The following is a 22,095-nucleotide window of genomic DNA, read 5'->3' on the forward strand; positions in this document are numbered from 1 at the left end:
TGCCCCACCTCCACCTCTGCACCATCAGTTAATGTCAGATTAGACCGATGTGATCATTTCCCCATCCATGCTGAGAAACGTGGACGATGCAGACTGTGCAAGAATGGCTACACGCAAATGGCCTGTCTGAAGGGCAAAGTGCTTCTGTGCTTTACAAAAGACAAAAACTGTTTCTTGGAGTACCACATGACAAAGTGACTTGGAAATATGCCCTACTCAATGAGGATTTGAGATATTGGATTTAGATCCCATATTGTTTTTGTTGTTGTTCTGCCACCGAAAAGCACTTTGTTACATTTTTTGAAAAGTTGTTTATAAAAAGTTATTGTTCATATCATATTCAGTCGTCAGTGTCTAATTACCACACTGGGCCAATGTTGCAAATCTGCAACATCCCAGAACGCCTTGCATGTGAAGGTCTCTCTAAAAAAAGTCAGGATTCTATTGTACTACCCCATATGATAATTTTCCCCAAATATCAGATTTTTCCTGTTACTTAAACTTAATTTGAGCTTGAGAGGGTTTTAATAGTTTCTTCTCATAAAAAGTAAATGCTAGTTACTGAGTTACACCATCATAAAAGTAACTAATATACCAGGGAAACTATTGTGTTACTTTTAAACATAATAATAATTCAAATGTCAAATAACTTGGTTTTCCCCGATATTATTTTTTTATTGTGGCATGTGATTATGTGAGGTGCTTCATTATATTATAATTTCTTGCCACTGATATGGATAGACTCAAATGAAAACGGTTTCAGTGAGCTCCATTATAGTAACACCATGTTTTATTATCAGTAATGGTAACAGTTTTGTAATGGGGGAAACAATAATTAGTTAAAAAAGTAACACCGTTAGTAACGCCATTTATTTATAATAGCGTTATACCCAAAACTGATCTTAACCTGTTAACTGTCACTCACGTTTTTGAAGATAGACTTGAATGTGCATGATACAAACCTAAATTTTTATAATTCATGACTGAAAACATTTTGTAACATGATTTTGATGTACCATTTACATGGTAATGCAATGTTTGATTTTAAAATGGGTTTTGAAGGATGAATTTTGAGATTTTATGTTTTCAAGTGATATATAACTTCTGATGATTTCTAAAAAGTGATAGGGAAAAAGGCAACGAGGAAGTCTTTTTTTTAAACAAAGGTTATGGCTCCTTTTGTAATGTAGATTTCTGAGGGTGCACTCTTGTCATAAATTCATCTATTACTTTTCCTAAGTAAGTAAATTTTATTTATATAGCACCTTTCACAGATATAAATCACAAAGTGCTTTACAAAGTGCAATAAAAGAACAATAAAACTAAGAGAATAAAAATTAAAACCACAAAATATTAAAAACATAAAACATAAAAGCCCAATCAACTAAAAGCTTGTTTAAATAAAAGTGTCTTCAGCTGCTTTTTAAAAGAATCAACAGAAACGTCCACTCGCAGTGACAGGGGCAGGGCGTTCCAGAGTCTAGGGGCGACTGCTTGGAAAGACCGGTCTCCCCGAGTTTTAAAGCGGGTTTTGGGGACCGTTAGAAGGTTCTGACCAGAAGACCGAAGAGCGCGGGAGGAGGAGTAAGGGGTCAGCAGGTCAGTAATGTACTGGGGGGCCTGTCCATGCAGGGCTCTAAAAGTCAAGACTAAAATTTTAAAATCAATTCAGAATTTGACTGGAAGCCAATGTAATGAAGATAAAACCGGGGAAATGTGCGCCCTTCTGTTGGTTCCAGTTAAAAGCCTGGCTGCAGCATTTTGCACCATTTGTAGTCGACTCAGAGACAATTTGTTCAAACAAGTAAAAAGAGAATTACAGTAATCAAGACGAGAAGAAATAAAAGCATGAATAATCATCTCCAAGTCAGTTTTAGACAATAACACTCTCAATTTAGAAATATTCCTCAAATGACAAAAACAGTTTTTGACCAACTGTCTAGAATGACTGTCCAGAGATATCGATTGGTCAAACAGAAAACCAAGGTTTCTGAGGCTCGACTGGACGGAAGAACCCATGGAAACAAGGTGTTGTTTGATTTGAGGTATTTTTTGGTCTGGTGCAAAGATTAAAGTTTCAGTCTTTTTTGTATTCAGCTGTAGGTAGTTATTGTATAACCAGTTCTTTATGCAAGACAAGCAGTCCAACAAATCAGTAAGTTTATGAAACTCAGAGTCTTTAAAAGAACAGTACAACTGAATGTCATCAGCATAAAAGTGATAAGAAACATTTTTAAAACCGTTAATTATTTCACCAAGAGGGCGAATGTACAATAAAAACAAAAGAGGACCTAGGACTGAGCCTTGAGGAACTCCATATGACAGAGGGGTCACTTCAGACAGAATATTGTTAATAGAGACACAAAATGATCTGTCATTCAGGTAGGAGGAAAACCACTTTAGAACTGATCCAGAGAAACCCGTTTCATTTTGCAGACGCTTTAACAATACATTTTGGTCCAGAGTATCAAAAGCAGACGATAAATCCAGTAGGATCAAGACAGTGTACTGCCCAGAGTCAGCCGCCATCATAATGTCACTTGAAATCTTCAGCAGGGCAGTCTCAGTTGAATGACATTTTCGGAAGCCTGACTGAAATTTCTCTATAAAATTATTTTCATTAAGAAACGCAGTCAGCTGCTCCGCCACCACTCTCTCCAAGATTTTAGATAAAAAAGGCAATTTAGAGATTGGCCTGTAGTTGTTTGGTTCAGAAGAATCCAAATTGGGCTTTTTCAGAATGGGGCTGATGACCGCTTGTTTAAAAGAGCTGGGCACAGAACCAGTTAAGAGAGAAAGGTTGATCAGTTTAACAACATATGGACCAACTAAATCAAATACATTTAAAAGCAGTGAAGTTGGCATTACATCTAGAGGGCTTGATGATGGTTTCACCTTTTTTAGTAGACCCTTAATGTCCTCTTCAGTGACAGGTGAGAAGGTGGACCAAGAGCTCTGAGGAGATAAACCCCAAGATGTGTTGACAGATAATGGGTTTATAGAGGCTCTTATATCATGCACCTTGTTCACAAAGGAATGTAAAAACCTGTTGCAGTCAGATTTTGAGTGGACTGGTACATGAGGAGCTGAAGGAGAGACAATTCTTGATATTGTGTCAAACAGGACTTTAGGATTTTTCTTGTTCATAACAACAAGATTAGAGAAATAGGCAGATCTGGCCTGTTTTATTTTATCATTTAGTGACACGATGAGGTCCTTCAGGTGCAGTCTGTGGACTTCCAAACTTGTGCATTTCCACAAACGTTCTATTTTACGACAGTTTCTCCTGCAAGATAAGATTTCCTCATTTATCCAAGGGCAGGGATTTTTAGGGAAGGTGCTTTTACTTTTTAGCGGAGCAACCATGTTTAAAACAGACAAACAGTGGTTATTAAAAGACTGCATAAAAGATTCAGGCTCACTACAGCCATCAAAAACACTGGGTTCAAATAACTCTGAAAATTTCTCCGCTGTGGATCCATTTATGATGCGTCTTTGTGACATCGGTTTGGAAGGAAGATAGTCCACATTGGAAGACAAGTTAAAAAATATACAACAGTGGTCTGTCACATTAATGTCTGTAACACTCAACTGGTCAATGTTCAGGCCTAAAGTGAAAACAAGATCCAAAGTGTGGCCTTTTGTATGTGTAGGACCAGAGCCATGCTGTGTCCGCGGTGTCCCAAACACAGAACAGTCCGGAGGGCACAGCTCGTTCAGATGAGTGTACTCCATTTCACGCTGCCAGGTCTCTGTTAAGAACATAAAGTCAAGGTGTTCCTTTGAGAATAATTCGCTGAGGAAGAAGGCTTTGTTTGCAATGGAGCGAGCGTTGAGTAGAGCAATCCGAGTCGGTTGTGCCAGATCCAAGGCCGGTGCGCGCTGATCATCAGGGCAGCGCTGCGGTGACAGGATCCGGCATGTAACAGGACACAGGACCCGCTCACGCAGAGGGAAATCTTGGAGCCGCCGAGTCGGAAAAATCCGGTCATATTGGAGGGACGGAGACGCTCCGGACGAGTTCCCGCCCGATTCACGGACCGGGACCGACCGCAGGCACCGCTCGTCCCAGACAGATCCGGAGCCGCTCGGACATGGTAGTTGCCCACGGTGTTTCCTCAGCCTGGCCCCGACTCCAGCCCTCGATCCCCGCTTCCTCCTCTTGCCGCGGGGCTTAGCTAGCAACAGGTACTCCGGTGATGACGTGGAGCACTCAAAAACTGGAGGGAAAAACTCTGCGTACCTGGCCCAGGTAACACAAAAGTCTTTCATCTGCTCATTGATTCGGAACAAAGTGTGTCGATCATATTTAAAAGTAGCTGAGACACAGCTACTAGTTGTAAGGGCTGATAAAGCAACAAACAGCACTAAAAAATCCAAAATTACATTTGATAACAGAGAAGGAGCAGAGGCAAAGCCGAACACAGGCGCCATCTTCATGTCCTGTATGTCCTACATAATTTTTAACAAAAAATATTGGTATAATATATATTTGGGAGTCTTAGACCTTTCCAACGATATATAGTTTGTCAAGATTAGATTAGATTTGATTGTAATATAGTATAGTCAACGTAGGTGTCCCGTATACGGGACGGGGTGACATTTAACAGGTTAAGTGAGAGAGTGAGAGTGAGCATGAGCTTTATTGCCAGGTACGTTTACACATACAAGTCATTTGTTTTTAGTGACAGAAGCTCCATTAGTGCAACAGAAAGACAGACATAATAAAGAGAATAATGTACAAATATCAAAAACACACTATACAAAATAGACAATTTTGTATGTACTGGTAAGTTATGTGCAAATTTGAAATGTAAAGTGTGTTAAATGCATGATAGTGTGTTCCTCATCTTATTGTCAAGTGTTTAAAACTGTTCCTGTGTCTGGTCATTCTGGTGCTCAGAGCTCTGTAGGGTTGACCAGATGGCAACTGTTCAAAGAGGGAGTGTGCTGTGTCATAACCCGGCTCAGGGTTTATGATAAAGAAATAGGACGGAGACATTTACTCAAAAGGTGCTCTATTTATTTACCAAACAAAAACACAGGTAAACGCAAAATGCAGGCAAAAACGAAAACATAAAGGAGAAGACACACCAGAGAAAGACACCTCTCTCTCTACCCTGAAGGCAGGAAGTAGGGAGCTTTAAACAGGAAAGGAACATCTGAACACAGGTGTCCTCCATCCACCCTCAGGTTCGCCCTATTGAAACACAAAATTACTAGAGACAGGTATGCAGGCTGTCACAGCTGGATGCCTGCCCTTTTACTCACTCTGGATATGTACAGTTCTTGGAGAGTGAGGAGGGTTGTACCAGTGATTCGCTCAAAGTCGCTTAAAGGTGGAAGTCATTTCCTAGTGGTTAGAGAATCGGACTCACAATCGAAGGCTTGTGAGTTTGAGTCTCGGGCCAGCAGGAATTGTGGGTGGGGGGAGTCCATCTCTCCACCCTCAGTACCACGACTTAGGTGCCCTTGAGCAAGGCATCGAACCCCCAACTGCTCCCCAGGCGCCGCAGCAGAAATGGCTGCCCACTGCTCTGTGTGTGTGCACTTCGGATGGGTTAGATGCAGAGCACAAATTCTGAGTATGGGTCACCATACTTAGCTAAATGTCACTTCACTTTTCACTCAACAGTCTGGGCTATCCTCTGTAGTCTTCTGAGGTCAGATGTGCAGTCATTGGTGTAGAGGAAGAAGAGCAGTGGGGAGAGAACACAGCCCTGGGGGGCGCCAGTGCTGATTGTACGGGTGCTGGATTGGATTTTTCCCAGCTTTACTGGCTGCTGCTTGTCTGTCAGGAATTTGATGATCCACTGACAGATGGAGGTGGGCACGGAGAGCTAAGATAGATTAGACAGGAGGTTTGGAATAATGGGCCGAGCTGAAAACCACAAACAAGTAACCATTTTTTGCATAGCAATTTTTATAATTCAGATTGTGCCAAAGCAGCTTTACAGTATTAAATGGAAACTGTGTGTCGAAATAGTGTGGCGTTCTCTACTGGCCAGAAAAAACCAGAAGTTTAATTCTAGGTTGCCACAAAGTCAGATTTGTCAGACAAATCAGACAAAATGCAGAGTATTTGGTTTCCTGGATCCTGATTGCCTTCTAGATGACGAGGTTGTCTTGAGGGGATCTATCTCTTGGGCTCATTTAGTTGTCCTGGACATTTAGGACCTGTAGAGGATGTCTCTAGGGACCAGTTGTTCAAAAAGTTTAATCTGGATCAAAATGATCCTGATTTGGAAATCCCTTTTTTTTTTTCATATTCAAGTTCAGGTAATACGTTTTACTTTTATGTCAGTTTTTCAAAGCAACATTGGACTGGATCACCCTGATCCAGAAACACAGTTTTCAAGATTACCAAAATGAAAGTGGCTGAGAGCTACACTTGTTATACAGTACTTATATATCTTAAATAATGTGTCATAATTATTAAATGAACAACAATCCAAACTGTTACATGTTTTTATATACACATCACCATTTAATCTCAGTGGGGGAAAAACAAAATCAGAGAATACAGTTCTTCATGGGAAAAACACAGTAGTATGCAAATCATACTGTAGTTGTATAACAGTTAAAAATTACTTGCATATTTATAGTGCATCAAAACTCTAAAATGAGCTGAAATATAATTTTCAAAACAGTAACTAGAGTATAGTTACAAGCCAAGGTCTCAATACATTACTACCATGTCACATTACTGACAGAATGCAGTGTTTTATAATCTAGATTGTAATAGCACAATGGATTAGAGAGCTGCACTCCCGCGAGACACGATGCAACAGAGTGTGAGTGCGGGAGAATAAAATTAATCACGGGACTCCCACAGGATAGAAATATCTGAACATAAAATATCTAAAACAAATAAATTGTTATTAATCTATTGCACAAAAGCAGCAAGAACTATAAAGAATATAAAATAAAAACAATTAACTATAAGTAACGCATGCAGTGTTGAGCAATGTTGATTTTGGGAATGCAATGGCCAGCAGGAGTGCAGTGCAGTGCTGAAATGTGTGTGCTCACGAATCCTCTCATTATAGCACACAAATTATAGACATTATGAAAAATTCATGCAAATATTAATTGTGTTATAACTGAGCTTTGTGATATTGCGATGAACTGAGGAGGCATCTTTTTAGAGATTATAAATGCAGTGCTATTTGCAGGTATTCTGCCGTGCCAAACCATGTACGCAGCAGCCTAGGCTTGCTTTGGTTACAAATAAGTGTTTTGTGAATGTTAATGCTTTAATAACAAATATTTATCAGGAGTGTTTATGCTGGGATTTCATGTAAATTTCATGGCCACAGATAAAAGTAATGTAACTATTTATGTAATGTAACATTACTTTTGAAATAAAGAGATCGATACAGTAACGTGATTACTTTTAAAAGGAATAATCAGTAATTTAATTACATTTTCAGAGTAACGCCCCAACACTGCTTATACTTCTGTTACACATCTTGGCGCGTGTGCTCAATGCATCCTTTAAAATCTACAGCTAGCCGTTAAAGGCCGATGTTTATAGGCAGACAACTGTTCTAAAGGGGAGTTGGATTTATTTATTTGGCTGTTTTGGAGAAGTTTTCATGACTGCTTAAGAAAGCCTGCAGTTATATAATATCATCATCATCATCTGTTTTTATTTGGGCATCAGAATTCCACAAAATCAACATAGTAACAACTAACAAGCCTCAACACAACAGGCGAAACCAAAAAGGATACATGTGCAAATGATCAAGTACATTAAAACAAATAAATAAAACCGTGGATCTGATGCTCAAAAGGAGTAGGCAGAAGCTTAAGCTTATTGACGCCTACCCCCTTTTTTACATTTAAACCGTAGGTATCTACTATAATCGATAAGACAGTTGCCACATATTAGTGTTGTCCTATTCCAGTGACAGTACAATCAACATTAACTCACAATCATTCTGCTAATTCCAAAAATAAGAATCTTCAATAAGTACAAAAAAAACACACACACAAAAAAAAAAAAAACACCTCATTGCCAGTAACAACTCGCTAGTCACCAATCTTTTAATTTGATCTTTTTGTTCCTTACTTGTTATGAGTTCAATACATTTACTGGCCACAATTGTTTATAATTATAAATAGTTTAATTATATTATCTTGATTAACTTATATTATCTTTTTAGTTTGTCAGTCAAAAAAATCCAACATAAATAGATTGCTCTGCAGCTAATTACATTTCTACACCTAAGGACATTCTTCTGTCCTGTACTTAGACAGTATAACTTGTTTATACTTTGATTTAAATTGATAAATGAATGGGCACTGCTTGAGTTGGGCTCTCAGGTTATTCCAGAGCCTGGCACCACACACAGACACACACATACTTTTCTTCGTCGTTCTGAAAGCCGGTACTTTAAAATGACCATAACCTCTCAAATTGTAACAGCTATCTCTTTTTATGAGTAGTTTTTGAATATTTGCTGGTAGTAGGATCCAATTTACTTTATACATTAATTGTGCAGTATAAAAAACGACTAAGTCCATGAATTTAAGCATATTAATTTGTAAAAACAGTATATTTGTATGTTCTTGGTATCCTACCTTATGAATAACTCTGATTGCTCGTTTTTGGAGAGTTACAAGGGAATGCAGGGAACTCTTAAAATATACCTGCAAGAGTAAATATTTTTAGTGGCAACTGAATTCAAATGTAGGCTAATGAAGCAAATAATTTAGTTTTATTATGTCAAATATTTAAACATGCTTTGTTTCGCTCCTAGTGATTCATTAATCTTACTCGAACAGCAGGTCTCATTGTACCTGCGGGTGATTAATGCCATGTTTGTGGACACAAGTAAAACATGGGTTATTTACCAGACTATATAAACATGGAAACATCTAGGGAGAAACAGTTCTGGTAAGCATCAGTGTGCATTTATATTTAGATTATTTAATGTAGCAGATCTACTTTAGTGTCACAACAGCCAATAATCACATACCAATAGATCTGTTGCATGCTAATCATGCTAGAAACATGCTAACGACATGTTAGCTACATGTTTATCATGTTAACAACCTGCTAATCATGCTAACATATATTAATTTTCAAACTTCACACTTTTACAATGCTTTTAAACTTTCAAGCTAGGCTTTCTCTAGCCAATCCTTAAATTTGTCTTGACGAACCTCTTTATCTAGTTCTTCATTATTGTCTTTTTTTTTTTTTTTTTTTTTTACACAATATTACACTCTTTATTTTTTTGTACACAGCCTTGATATTACATGTTCTAACTGCTATTATTAATAGATATTCACTTATTTATTATGGAATAATACATATATTTGCTGTTAGAAAGCTATTGCTCGCTATTATATTTTTCACTTTACTACAATTTGAACTGCATATACTATTTAATATTACATCTAATATGCACTGATACAGTACACAGAGGTGTGTCCAGGTACTTCTTATATCTGGTGGAATCATGAAATTTGTATTCGATCCAAAATAAAGTAGGTATGGAAAGTAAGAAAGGGAATAAATGGAGGAAACAAGTCATAATTAGTAGGTTGAGGATTGGGCATTGGCAAGACTCTTCATGTGTTGAAGGATCAGCTAAGGGAAATAGATATGGAAGAATATAATCTAAAACTACTGTAGAATGTGCAAGTGGTGACCAAGGAAGGACATTATTGATTCATTTCTTAAGAACTGGACTATAATAAAATTAGAGTATCAAGTTCAAATGAAAACAGCAGGTGGCAGTAATGCAACATTAAGGGTGTGTGCTGCCATAAAACACAGAAGAAGAGGACCTTTATTTTGATATGACATTGTGACGTAATATGTCTGCGCAGTACTCCTGCATCTGTTGATTCTGTTGAAGGTTTGTGTGTGATTTGTTTGTGTTTAAATCAATGCAAATCGTTCAGTCTGTTTTATAATTTTACAAGAGGTGTCAAGTTAATTAGTTAATATTAATTGTAACGTTGAAATACTTTATCTAACGTTAATATCCTTTATTTTGTGAGTAAAGTGCATCCACACGAGTAAAGGCCCCTTCACATGGGACATTGCCATATTTACAGTCATTTAATTTGTGTTTACTAAAACCTAAATAAAATGCAACGGAAATTGTGTTTGTGCCATTAGTGGAGTTGTTTTTAGAGCGTCGCCTGTGAGGTCAGGATTTCAGAAAATATTTGGGGGAAATACAATCCTAAAGGAACATTTAGAAGATTAATTGAACCTAAACGATGCATCGCAGGTTCAGGGCTTTGCTGGAAATGCAAAAATGTCTTATTGATGTGCTCGTGCTCAAAAGAAAAAAAACGAGGAAGATAAAATGTGTACATGAACTACCGAGAAGAGCAGGGGTACTATCATCATTTTGTTCTAGAAGTTTATAATGACCCTCTCAGCTTCAAGAGCTGCTTCAGGCTAACCCTTGAACTTTTTGAACTACTGAACGAGAAGGTGCCAACAAGGATCACAAACATGAAGAAACCCATCCATTCAAAAGAGCAGCTTTCAATCCGTCTCGGGTAAATAGAAGAACTTCATTACAGATTGATAACTCTTAAAAAAAAATTTTGTAAAATTTGTATAAATAATTTGTAAAAACATAACTATTTTTAACTATTTTCAAAAATCATGTTTTTTCATTGTGCATTCCAATAAATCTCTATCAAACTGCAGTTGGGCTATTTTGGTCGGGTTACATATAACAAATCAAAAGCAGTTGTTATATTAAACAAAACAAAATAATTATTAAATAAAACAGATTGATTATTCTTGATTTTCAAGCCTTTTTGAACCCTGATGCACTCCACCTTTCAAAAGCTTGAAAAAATTATCTTCTGTTCCCCAAGGCTCTGTTGATTTAATCGAAATTATTAACAGAAAAAAATGCTTATTTGCTGCTCAATTACACACAATCTTCCACATTCTGTATTTTTTTTATTCATGTCTCTGTATGATAAATAATTAAAATGTCTCATAGAGGCTCCGCCTCCACGTCACCAGTGAAACCACCCAGGTTTTGTCCCTTTCCGCATTTCTCATTCCGCATTGAAAGCTAACTAGATACTCACGCCTCAATGTCCTTTGTGAAATGGCCTTGACAGAATCATGAATCAGTTTATCATGAACACGAATTCAGTTATTGACAAGTAATGATGGACCAACAGAAACTGAGTCAAATTAATCAAATACCTCTGAATCCATAATTGTTTCAAATCGCTCGATTCACCGCTCGCTGATGACACACATGGATAAAACAGTGTAAATACTTGGGGTGCGACTATAAATCGATTTGTGGATCGATTCTGGGATTTTCAAGTAGGTATCGCTGCAGCCCGGAGACCTCCAAGTGGGAGGAGCTTTAGCCGCAAGTGGGCTGGACTTCAAGGAGACCTCCAAGTGGGAGGAACTTTTGCCGCTAGTGGGCTGGATTTCAGAAATGGGCGGGGTTTACACGGAAATCTAACACCACGTCATTGCCGGGATGCGCAGCTAATGAGGATGACAGGAAGTAGCGATACTAATGAAAACCACATTAAATGTTTTTCATCGTAGTTTAAATTGTATTTATTACCAAGAGGTTGTAATATATATTTTTTTGACAACTGTAAAAACTCAAGTATATTGCTGGATATTTATTTTATAATCAAATAAGTATAAGTATTAAGAAAATGATAATTACATAGAGCAATAAAATGTTTGCTTTAATGTAAAAATGTTGTCACCACCAACACCATAATGTATGTTTTTTTTCCTCTATCAATTGTCTTTTAATGAAAGTGAATGGCAGAATAAACATTCTTCCTTACATGGTACACAAGTTTGAAATCTGATAGTTAATTATTTTTCGTTTAAGATTGTTACAACCACCTTGCTCTAGGTGAAACAACATTATAAAGGGGAGGCCACACATGGAAGTAACTTTAACAAATAAACATTTAATCTGAACTAAATCAAATTGGAAATACAAGCCAACTTAAAACAAAACACAAAAAAATAATTCCAAGACTGAAGAGGAAAAGATTGATGGTACCATGGTCCAACTCCTTTCTCAATTCTGATGGATGGTGCAATGCATTCTCTATGTATATTTAAACTACTCATTAGCACATTTGGCTTGCATACACGAGAGACTGCAAAATCCTGGATGGAAGGCTTCTGAGTAGATCCCACGTAACTCACCTCTTCTGCCCTTCCCAGCATAACCTGGTAGATACACAAGCACATTAAGTATATGTTTACTTCTGCCGTTAAAGTAATACCTGACCCCAAAAATTAAAACGGTCTCTTCATTTACTTCCCACATGCCATCCTAGATGTATATGATGTATATTTCTCATGTTAAACATATTACACACAGACACACACACACACATATATATATATATATATATATATATATATTCAAGAACGATTTCTCAGCTCTGTAGGTTAATGCAAAGCAAGTGAATTGTGACCAGAAAGTTTAAACCCCAAGAGATGGCATGATGCCAAGTAAATTAAATTTTATATTGGAATGATATATTCCTTTTAAATTCCACAAGTAGACAGAAAGCTAGAGTTTATTTACCACCAATTTACACAAAACGTACCAGGTGTGCAGCTTTTGTAATCATCATAGCACTCCAAACAAGTGGAGATGGAGTACATTCTCCAGAAGTCTTGTTTGTACTCTGCAGTTTTATCTTTCCAACAAGCAACACCTGATTGGGGGGAGGTAAAAACCTTGTTCATGGAGAAACCCAAGACAAAACAAATGAAAATTTTAATGTCAATACTTACTTTGTAGCCACAAAAAGTGTGCCTGCTGTTTGAAGCTTTTTTCCCCAACTAGGTTTCTGAATCTGGTGCAAACCAATGCCAATTTCATGTAGGCAGCATCTCCTTCTTCAAGAATAACTTCAAGCAATATGTTCCTTAACAATGCTCCTGATAACTGATAATAACACTTAGCACAGGCATTAGAACAAAAAAAAAGTGTAAACTACATTACTGCAGTACCTTGAAGATGAAGCATGTTGGAGGGTCATCTTCTTTTAACAGGTCATACTTATGGGAAAAAAAGTGGATTCAAACCAATGGAACACATTTGAAATCATCATAGGTATTAAAAATGGATTATGCTTACCGTGCTAAAAACAGAAGGTACAATTGGTGATTGGGCTGCTGAATTGAAGTAATTTGGCACTGAAAATTAGCTGAACAATATTATTTACAAATTAAAATTCAAAACACAAAGTTCATAGTACACAACATACGTTCATATCCATGTTCTGCTTTCCTCTTGACAGAAGTTTCAGGTAGTACAGAGTTTTCTTCTTCTAGAAAAGGATAGATGAAACATCTATCAATGTTTAATTGTAGGGTTTGACAAAATATATCTGCAAACCAGAAAAATATGATACCAGCTACATCCGCTCTTTTTCTCTTCCTTCCATGTCTTCCAGAATTTGATTGTCATGCAACAAAACCAAATACAGTAAAAATAAATAAATATTAATGACAAATTGAAAAATGGGTTGGGGGCAGGGGTGTAAGTATGAAGCAGCCACTGCTTTGATAAATGTTTCTAGAGCATCAAATCAAAATATTAGAACGATTTCTGTAGGATCATGTGACACTGAAGACTGAGTAAAAAATTCATCTTTGCCATTACAGAAATAAATTACACTAAAACACAAGCAGAAAACTAAATGAAATATATTTAGAATTAACAATATTAAATACTGAACAAATAAATGAAGCCTTGGTGAGCATCAGACTTCAAAACCAGCCCAAAATGTACTGTAGAAAAGATATGTAAGGAACCCGAGGTTGAGAATACAAGTGTTTCATCTTGCTGATTTTTATCAGCATTGGAACACTTTGCTGCTGCTTTTCAACCCAACCCAATTTTTACTGTAATGAAGTGTCATTAGTCACTAAACATTCAGTACAATGACATCCTAAAACAATTCACTGTTGACGAGTTAACAGTCTTCACTTTACAGATTTTTTTTTTAAAGCTGCACTTTCATACTTATGGCGTTTATCAAATCACTTACTCTAAAGAGAAATTGTCAAGCAGTATGGCATACCACCATTTTCTTATGTTCCTCATGTTCAGCTGTGTAAATAAAAATGCATAAATTAGTGTAATATTTAATGGAAAATGTATACAGCTACAAACATCTATAAAAAAAAGAAAAAAAAAGAAACTTACTTCAGTGAAGTCAAACTTTTCTCCCAGAACAACATACAGTGCATACTAAAATATTCAAAGAAACAAAAATAAAATAGGTACTAAATTGCAATTGATCACACTTCCCTGTTAGTTATTTAAATATACTTGCCATTAAGACAAATATGCCACAGTTGTTTGACATCTTTTGTCTTGCATTGTCCTAGGGATGACATCAAATACACCACATATAATTTGCATGCAGTTATAGTTGTGTTTTTCCACAGCAATTATTAACTTTTAACATTTTAAAAGCAGCTGTGCTCATGGTCTATGTGGGATGTCTACAGAAAAATCTCACCGTAATGTCATCTAGGACAGTCTCTGACCATATTCCTGGTGCAATTTTTGGGGCAAGCGCTCTATCAATTACAGGGGGAAAAAGTGTATATGAACACAGAACAAAGACGAGCAAGAAATATCTTTCTTTAAGGTAATAATAGCAGTGCTTGCAAGGCAGTGTTAATGAATTAATGGCAATTTCACAACAGTGCTGGCTTGCAAGCACGCTAATGAATTAAACATTTTGGTTTAAACATGAATAAACAGAACAAAGAAAAAAAAATGTATGGCATAGAACAGAACTACCATACATTTTGATTTCAACATGAAATCGAATTGCCCCAGTTTAACTTTTCTTGTTGTGAGCAATTGATCAGTGCATTAAAAAATTATTTTTAGTTTTTAACTCGCATCCCAAAAGTAAATTGAGTTTAAATTCCGTTTCATGTTCACCTTCAAAAAAGTAAAGTAACATAGTATCATTGGTCTACTCCTTAAGGAGTAAGACAACAAAACAGCAGTAGGGTTTTAAACAGAACTGGCAACACTGCTGCTGAACATGTTAACTGTTGAAAGACCTGTACAAATGCATGTATCTGGCATCACTTAAACCAGAACCGCAGATAGAGTCAAGAAAGAACAGCTGTCTTTGCTTTGGCTTCATAATCTGAAAAATGTCCCAAAATACTTTTACCATACAAATTATTGCTTAAACGTTAACTTTAAAATAAAGCAAAATAATATGATTGAAACGGTGAAAAAAAAAAAAAACTGGTGACAAAAACATGGCTTTAAATATGATTACTTTAATAAACTTACAGCAATCATCCAATGGCCTTCTTTCCAAGATGGAAGTAAAATAACATCAAAGTTGGAAATGTCCACCTTTAAAGTATGAACAATTTCTCCACACATCCACCAACACACTTCAGTAAAAATCGTCAGAAACAAAGTATACATCTTAGGGAAAAGTGATCCATTGGGTTTGTAGAAAGAGGTGGTAACCAGGTCACTGAAACGTAACTTCTGGCCACCCAGACTTGAACGTTCTGTGACACAAAGTTTACAAAGAATGTTTTTGTTTAACAAATTAAATTCTGCACCTCATACTGTTAATATGTAGGGCATGGTAGTTGACACTGCAGTTACCCTCATAGATCCAATATGTGCAGTTACCCTAAGACAGGAATTCAGAATCTGCAGGACACACAAACATAAAATCCATGACCAAGAAAATTACACAACTGATATGAGAATGCATATTACTCCATTGTCTTACCATGGCCTCAGTGTCGTTCTGTAGTCCTAATGTCAAAAAGTCTTCACGGGTTAGTGTTTCACCATAAACACGTACAATGTGCTCTTTATGATCCTTGGCTGCATCCAGCACATGTGAAACCTGAAAAAAAAAAGAAGAAAAACATGACTACAACATGCATTTTATTAAAGGGGTCATATGATCAATTAAAATTTTTCCTTTTTTCCTTAATGTACATTGTGGAAAATAATTTTTTAAAAAGTTTTTTGAACCTTATACCACATAAAAATAGCATTAAACCAAATAATTTTCTTTTTAGCAACATCATATGAGCCCTTTAAGCACAATTATTTAATAGTCTATAGCATATCGCTCAGCCCTAAAAACGCTCAGAGTAAACTTTAAGACATTACAGACAGAATAATTTACTGAAAATCGTATTTGAAACTGTACAATATTGTGAATACTACTATACAAATAAAGCTGACTTGATTTAATACCTTTTCCTGTAGTTCAGCTCTTAATGGATACTGCCAGCACCTACAGGTAGCACTCACATTCTGTAGTTTAGTAACAGCCTCATCTTTGTGCAGATTATCTGCAAGTTCAAACTGTGACAATGTTAAGGTTCTATCTTGAGAATGACCTGAAAGAAAAAAGAAAAAGAAAATAGTACACTTGCTCTAGCACAAACATTTTTTAAGGTTTTAAACCAATGTGTGTTACCAATGACAAGCTGTCCGTCCTTGTTCATGGAGAATTGTCTGGCCCCCATTGACTTCTGTATTTTCTCTAGCCTTGATTGGTTAAGCAGAATGTTGTGATGGTGAACTATATTTCGAATAAGAAAGATCTGAGAGCTGGGAGACATCATGTTTAGAAAGTAATTGTTCTTCTCCATTTGGGCAAAAAATTGTTCTGCCACTTGTGTATTAACCTTTCCAGCCAGTTCTGGCACCAAAGCAGTTCTTCTTAAAAAGTCTTTGGGATCTTTGGCATTTGTTTCGTGCAGTTTGTCATAGAGCACATAATGCTCTGAACTCCCTGTTATAGGATGTCCATTGATATCTGGAGGATTTTGTGGCTCTGTTAACCAGGGAAGATTAACCTTGACCTTGCCTTCTTTGGCTAAAGAAATGTTTTCAACAGTAGGGCTAAGAAGTCTTCCCTCGTTTGGAGAAAATGTCAACTTTAATGGGTCCCTCAGATTTCCATGTGTTGCTAGACCTCTTGCAAAATCATAAATGGTAACATTTGGTAAATGTTGCCATGACTGTAAAATATCAATGTAGTCCCTTGGACTTTCCGCTCTCATGTTAAATTTAAGGGTGTATACCACTCCACATGGACACATAACTGTAGACCAGCCTCCTAAAAACAACAACAATAATAATAATAATAATAATAATAATAAGTAAATTATTTGAAGCTTCAATTGATTGACATAATTGGAGTATGGTTCCATACCTGATGCACCCCAGACTTTTTGAAAAATTTTATCATAGGTGCTCCTGCTCCTAATTTCATTATGAAGCCTGAGAATAAGGTCTGTTTTTGAACCACATGGATTAACCCCACAAGCTTTGCACAGGTTCTTGACGTCATCAACCTATACCATTCATACAATTTTCCATACTGTAAAATAAGGATACATAAAGCCACATAGACAAAATTAAATAAGTAATCCTAACCTTCATTTTCATGACTTCCTCAAGAAGTCTATCTTCAGATATATCCACATCTGCCTGCTCTTTTGGTTTTGCTGGGCGATGTACCTTTTCCCACTCTGTGTTTAGAACCAAATCAGATTTTCGAGTTTCTGGTCCAATCCATGGTGCCCAAAAACCGAATGTTGGCTTAACAACAAATGGATTCTCTTCTCCAACTACATGAGAAAACAATAAAGTAATGACAACAAAGCCTCAGTGACACGAGGGTGAGTACTTAATGACAGAAACTAAATTTTTGGGTGAGCTAACACTTTAATCACTTTTTAATTTTTAACTGGACTACAACATACCCTAGATATTGATTGAAAATGTTCTGATTCTTAGTTCAATGGTAAAGGAAATCCATGTCTTACCATTTACAAACCCGAGGGAAATTATATTTAAGGACACGGACTCCCAGAAGTCTTTCACATTAACTTTCCCAGTATACTCAGCTGGATCTGGTATCTCACTCACTGTAAAAGTAAAAGGTAACAAACCTTTTTTTTTCCGACACCATAAAAATCAATTTTTCAGAATAGCTTTTATACGTTGTCTTACCTGGCATGCTAAACACTCCCTTTTTATGAAGATCCATAATAACCACAGGAGGATGAGAGCCACAATTGATGCATGAATATTTGTAGTCATGTTGCACCAATGCTTCAAAATGTAGGTAGCCATGAAACAGACGGTTGTGTGGAGGTAGCTTCAAACCAGATGCAAGTTCCATTGCTTTGAAAACTCTGCCTGCTGCATTATGAGTCTATTGGCAAATATAAACAAGTGTTATAATTTGTTACAGGTATTAACATCAAACACTGAACAATTAACTTGCATGAAAATAATTCATTTTCACTGATGTATCAGTCCACAACATGAAGCAGAATTATATATCTGTAATAATAATAATAATAATTCAATATGCTGTAAAGTTCTGTGTCTAAAGAGATATTTAATTAGTTTAAGACCCAAAAATATTTGTGTTGAAATACTTGTCACTAATTCAGCATTTTGTGGAATAAAGGCTCATTTAAAATGTTCAAGTATCATACCTGGAGTGATGCCCTTAAATACAAACATAAGTGGAAACCCATGAGAATGTGATTGTCAAAGTTGTGGATTCCATCCTCCCAGTCTTGGTAACGGTACTCCATTCCACATCTTAGACATTTCTTGAAGTATGTGCTTATTCCTGAATAAAATAAAATTATTAGATACATAGATGGGAATATACCAACATGCTGTAATATTTAGTTAGAAAGATATATTTTACAATACTTACCTTCATAGACACATGTCAGTGTCACAATTTTAGCTTTTGCTGTGATCAGGATGGGGTCACTTAGAGGCAAATTATGACAGCATTCAGTGCAAAACTTCTCTGATGGCACAATGTGTTTTGGTGGGGGAGGATCAAACACTGGTTTGCAAAGATTTTCAGGAAGGTTTGATGGATACTGCTTCTTATCCAAGACATACTTTAAAATTCTTTGCAAAAGTTCTTTTCCAAGTCCAAACGGCTTTTCCTTGCTGTTTAATTGATGTTCATCCAAGTTGTCTTCATCTGGTCCAGTTGATTTAACAGATTTAAAAAGCAGTCTATTCGTTTGAAAGAGAAACCACTTCGCCACACACTTATGTGGACATGACATCCGTGCATTAACACAGGGACAATGCCAGCTGTTTCTCTGGGCATCATACATAACCATCACCCTTCCCAACCGACTGTAGTATGAAGATTTGTTCTCCAAGACAGACACATAATGCTTTTTGGGTGGTCCAATATCAACACCCACAGCAAGGGGGGCACTTTGGTCTGCTGCCTCCTTTAGTCGGGCAAGACACATTTCTTTCTTGTTTTCTGTAAACCATCTCTGCTTTACAAGCTCAGTCAATGTGTCTTCCTCAAGATGACAGGTGTTTGAGGGTGTTGAACAATAGTCAAGCGACCTTAGGTGAGAACATCTAAATGCTTGATGCCCACTCCTACCTGCTATGTCATAAAACAACGAGCAATCATCCACCTCACATTCATTTGGACCTCTCAGTTTTTGCTTTACATGGACAGGAACAGGTGGCCCACGAAAAGTTTTGGCAACTGCAAAAATACCATTCACTGCATCTATACACTGACTCGCAAGATGACAGTCAGCACATATGTCCATTTTTTCAGTTGCATGCTTTCTTTTTATGTGTCGTTGCAAATTTTTCAAGTATAGATTAACATTACATTTAGAACATGAAACTAATTTCTGACTTGTTTTAAGATGTCTCAGCTCCTGCTCCACAGATGGTAGAACCCAATGTTTTTGGTTCATTGTGGATGGCTGGTCAGTTGATACATGGGCCACAGTTGATGGCTGGTCCCCATGTTCGTAGTCCATGGTGGATGGCTGGTCAGTTGGTACATGGGCCACAGTTGATGGCTGGTCCCCATGTTCGTAGTCCATGGTGAATGGCTGGTCAGTTGGTACATGGGCCACAGTGAATGGCTGCTCCCCATGATCGTAGTTCATGGTGGATAGCTGGTCAGTTGATACATGGGCCACAATTGATGGCTGGTCCCCATGTTCGTAGTCCATGGTGGATAGCTGGTCAGTTGGTACATGGGCCACAGTGAATGGCTGCTCCCCATGATCGAAGTTCATGGTGGATAGCTGGTCAGTTGATACATGGGCCACAATTGATGGCTGGTCCCCATGTTCGTAGTCCATGGTGAATGGCTGGTCAGTTGGTACATTGGCCACAGTGGATGGCTGGTCCCCCAGTTTATTGGCCACGGTCAATGGTCTGCTGATGTGCTGCTGTTTTTCAGCCATGCAGGATTTATGGAACCCTGTTGCACTGGCCACAGTAGAAGGTTGTTGTTTATGTTGTGCGATTGTCCTGGTTGAATGTCTTTCTGCACTTATATTTGTGGTGTGTCTAAGGAGGTGTTTTTCCAAGTCTGTCCGACGTAATATTGGTTTGCCACAGTAACAACAATGATAATGTGCAGCTTTGTGACACAAGAGGTGGCATTTATATATTTTGAAGCCTAAAAAAAGTATTTTAAAAATATTACCTTTTGTCAATATTTACTGGCTATTAATGAACACCAATACATAATTATTGTAACAAATAAAATTATTTGGTCTACTTACGGCCATGTACAACCACCCAGGATAAATGGGACTGAAGATGGCCTGTTGCTTGGAAGCACTCCTCAAATTTTATTTTGTCCTTTGGACAAATGGGGCAGTGAAACTTTGTGCACTTGAGGCACTGGTATGCCTCAAGAGTGTCAAGCACATTTTTCACTGAAACGTGAACCTAAAAAACACAATAATGCGTGTTTAACATTTACCTCCAGTTTTCAGAGAAGGCTTAAGCTAGTTCTAGACTAAAATGTATATTTTAGTTGTCATAACTGAAAGCAAATCAGTGCAATTGTTTTGTCTCAAAATGCCCATTGGTAATGTTTTTTTTTTTCTAGGTTATGTTTTTAAAAGCTACTTAAATGTCCTAATAAGCCCCTTCCTGTTAAACCAAGCCAATTTACTTATTATTTAGTTATGAGTATTAAATTGGAAAAAAAAAGTTTCAACTGCATGACAAATTACATGTAAAAAAAAAAAAAAAAAAAGAGCAGGATTTCAAACAATGACCAGTTTTGTTAGAATCAACAATAATCAGTTAAGAGTTTTAACTAAGACTTTTACAAATTTACATCATTCTTTAGGAAAACTGTACCAAATCTATTAAAAAAGTTTGAATTTATCTCAGTGCAGTCATAACACATAACGTACTTTTTTTCTTAGTCACAATAACGTTAACTTACCTGCTTATGGTCTCCTCCGGTGTCCATTATCTGCAGCGTAGAAATGGATTGCAGAAATATTTTGCAAAAAAAAAAAAAAGGGTATTGTAAGACACTGTAATGCTGTAATTTGTCTGTATTGCCAATGCTGCAGTCACGTGCTGTCCGAGTAATCGTAAATATTACTTTCCTAGTTTAAAAAAATGGCAAATGAACGCCCTTCCAATGAGCTAGTAATCACGACTTCAGACGTGGAAATCATCAAATTTCCGACAGCACAAGAAGGCAGCATACGAACACACTTGTCTCAATCCTTTCAAACTACGTGAAAACTAAAACATCAACCGCCAAGATGATGTACTTTTTACAACTTGTAATACGTTGTACAAGTCTTAAGACTATTTAACAAACTTACCCCTTCAACTCATCGTACATGGAGCTGAAAATCTGTCTGGTTCTTCTTTGTTTTGGCGGTTCGCAGCGTGCATTACCGCTGTGACATTCAATAAACCAATCAAAAGCCTCTGAGGGTTTGTACAGCCCACTTGGAGCTGAAGTCCAACCCATTTGGAGCTGACCCGCCCATTTGGAGGTGGCTCCGACCTCCGTTTATACCTATCTCGGGATTTTCCAAATACATCACGATTCTCTCTGGAATCGATTCTGAGCTTAGTTTTTAACAGCAGATGGTGCTCTAGGCTAGTTTTTAATCTGCACACTCAGATCCTCATGAAGAATACTGCTTTTACTGTACGTTCAACTGAGTAATGTAAGTGGTTAATTTACTTGCACCTCAAACCCATGTTTTCACTTTGT

General features: G+C 37.0%; 2 protein-coding genes and 3 long non-coding RNA genes across 6 annotated transcripts in view; 1 reads left to right on the forward strand and 4 right to left on the reverse strand.

The window, feature by feature from the left end:
- LOC127952730 (gastrula zinc finger protein XlCGF49.1) overlaps positions 1–22,095 on the forward strand; it is an 88,182-nt gene that overhangs the window by 25,671 nt on the left and 40,416 nt on the right. Inside the window, exon 1 of one of the 2 annotated variants that reach the window (XM_052551437.1) lies at positions 9,827–9,872. The exons of the other annotated variant lie outside the window; for it this stretch is intronic. The gene's annotated coding sequence lies outside the window, so the exon portion shown is untranslated. Of the gene's footprint in view, positions 1–9,826; positions 9,873–22,095 lie in introns of those variants that run through there. 2 annotated transcript variants of the gene reach the window in all.
- On the reverse strand, positions 11,995–13,157 carry LOC127952749 (uncharacterized). The gene is made up of 4 exons (XR_008153046.1): positions 13,010–13,157; positions 12,791–12,944; positions 12,601–12,711; positions 11,995–12,214 (listed from the first exon to the last, which is right to left on the reverse strand). It is a non-coding gene; the product is annotated as an uncharacterized LOC127952749 (long non-coding RNA).
- Positions 13,259–14,237, reverse strand: LOC127952751 (uncharacterized). Its single transcript, XR_008153048.1, has 4 exons — positions 14,211–14,237; positions 14,053–14,114; positions 13,414–13,448; positions 13,259–13,329 (listed from the first exon to the last, which is right to left on the reverse strand). It is a non-coding gene; the product is annotated as an uncharacterized LOC127952751 (long non-coding RNA).
- Positions 15,479–15,911, reverse strand: LOC127952753 (uncharacterized). Its single transcript, XR_008153050.1, has 3 exons — positions 15,790–15,911; positions 15,660–15,707; positions 15,479–15,559 (listed from the first exon to the last, which is right to left on the reverse strand). It is a non-coding gene; the product is annotated as an uncharacterized LOC127952753 (long non-coding RNA).
- On the reverse strand, positions 16,142–20,299 carry LOC127953050 (uncharacterized). The gene is made up of 10 exons (XM_052551944.1): positions 19,823–20,299; positions 18,763–19,306; positions 18,533–18,672; positions 18,039–18,243; positions 17,852–17,953; positions 17,460–17,653; positions 17,236–17,377; positions 16,495–17,139; positions 16,326–16,414; positions 16,142–16,147 (listed from the first exon to the last, which is right to left on the reverse strand). The coding sequence occupies exons 1-10, from the start codon at positions 20,297–20,299 to the stop codon at positions 16,142–16,144; spliced, it is 2,544 nt and encodes an 847-aa protein (XP_052407904.1).

Source organism: Carassius gibelio, chromosome B3 (assembly GCF_023724105.1).
Source record: "Carassius gibelio isolate Cgi1373 ecotype wild population from Czech Republic chromosome B3, carGib1.2-hapl.c, whole genome shotgun sequence".
Classification (NCBI taxonomy): domain Eukaryota; kingdom Metazoa; phylum Chordata; class Actinopteri; order Cypriniformes; family Cyprinidae; genus Carassius; species Carassius gibelio.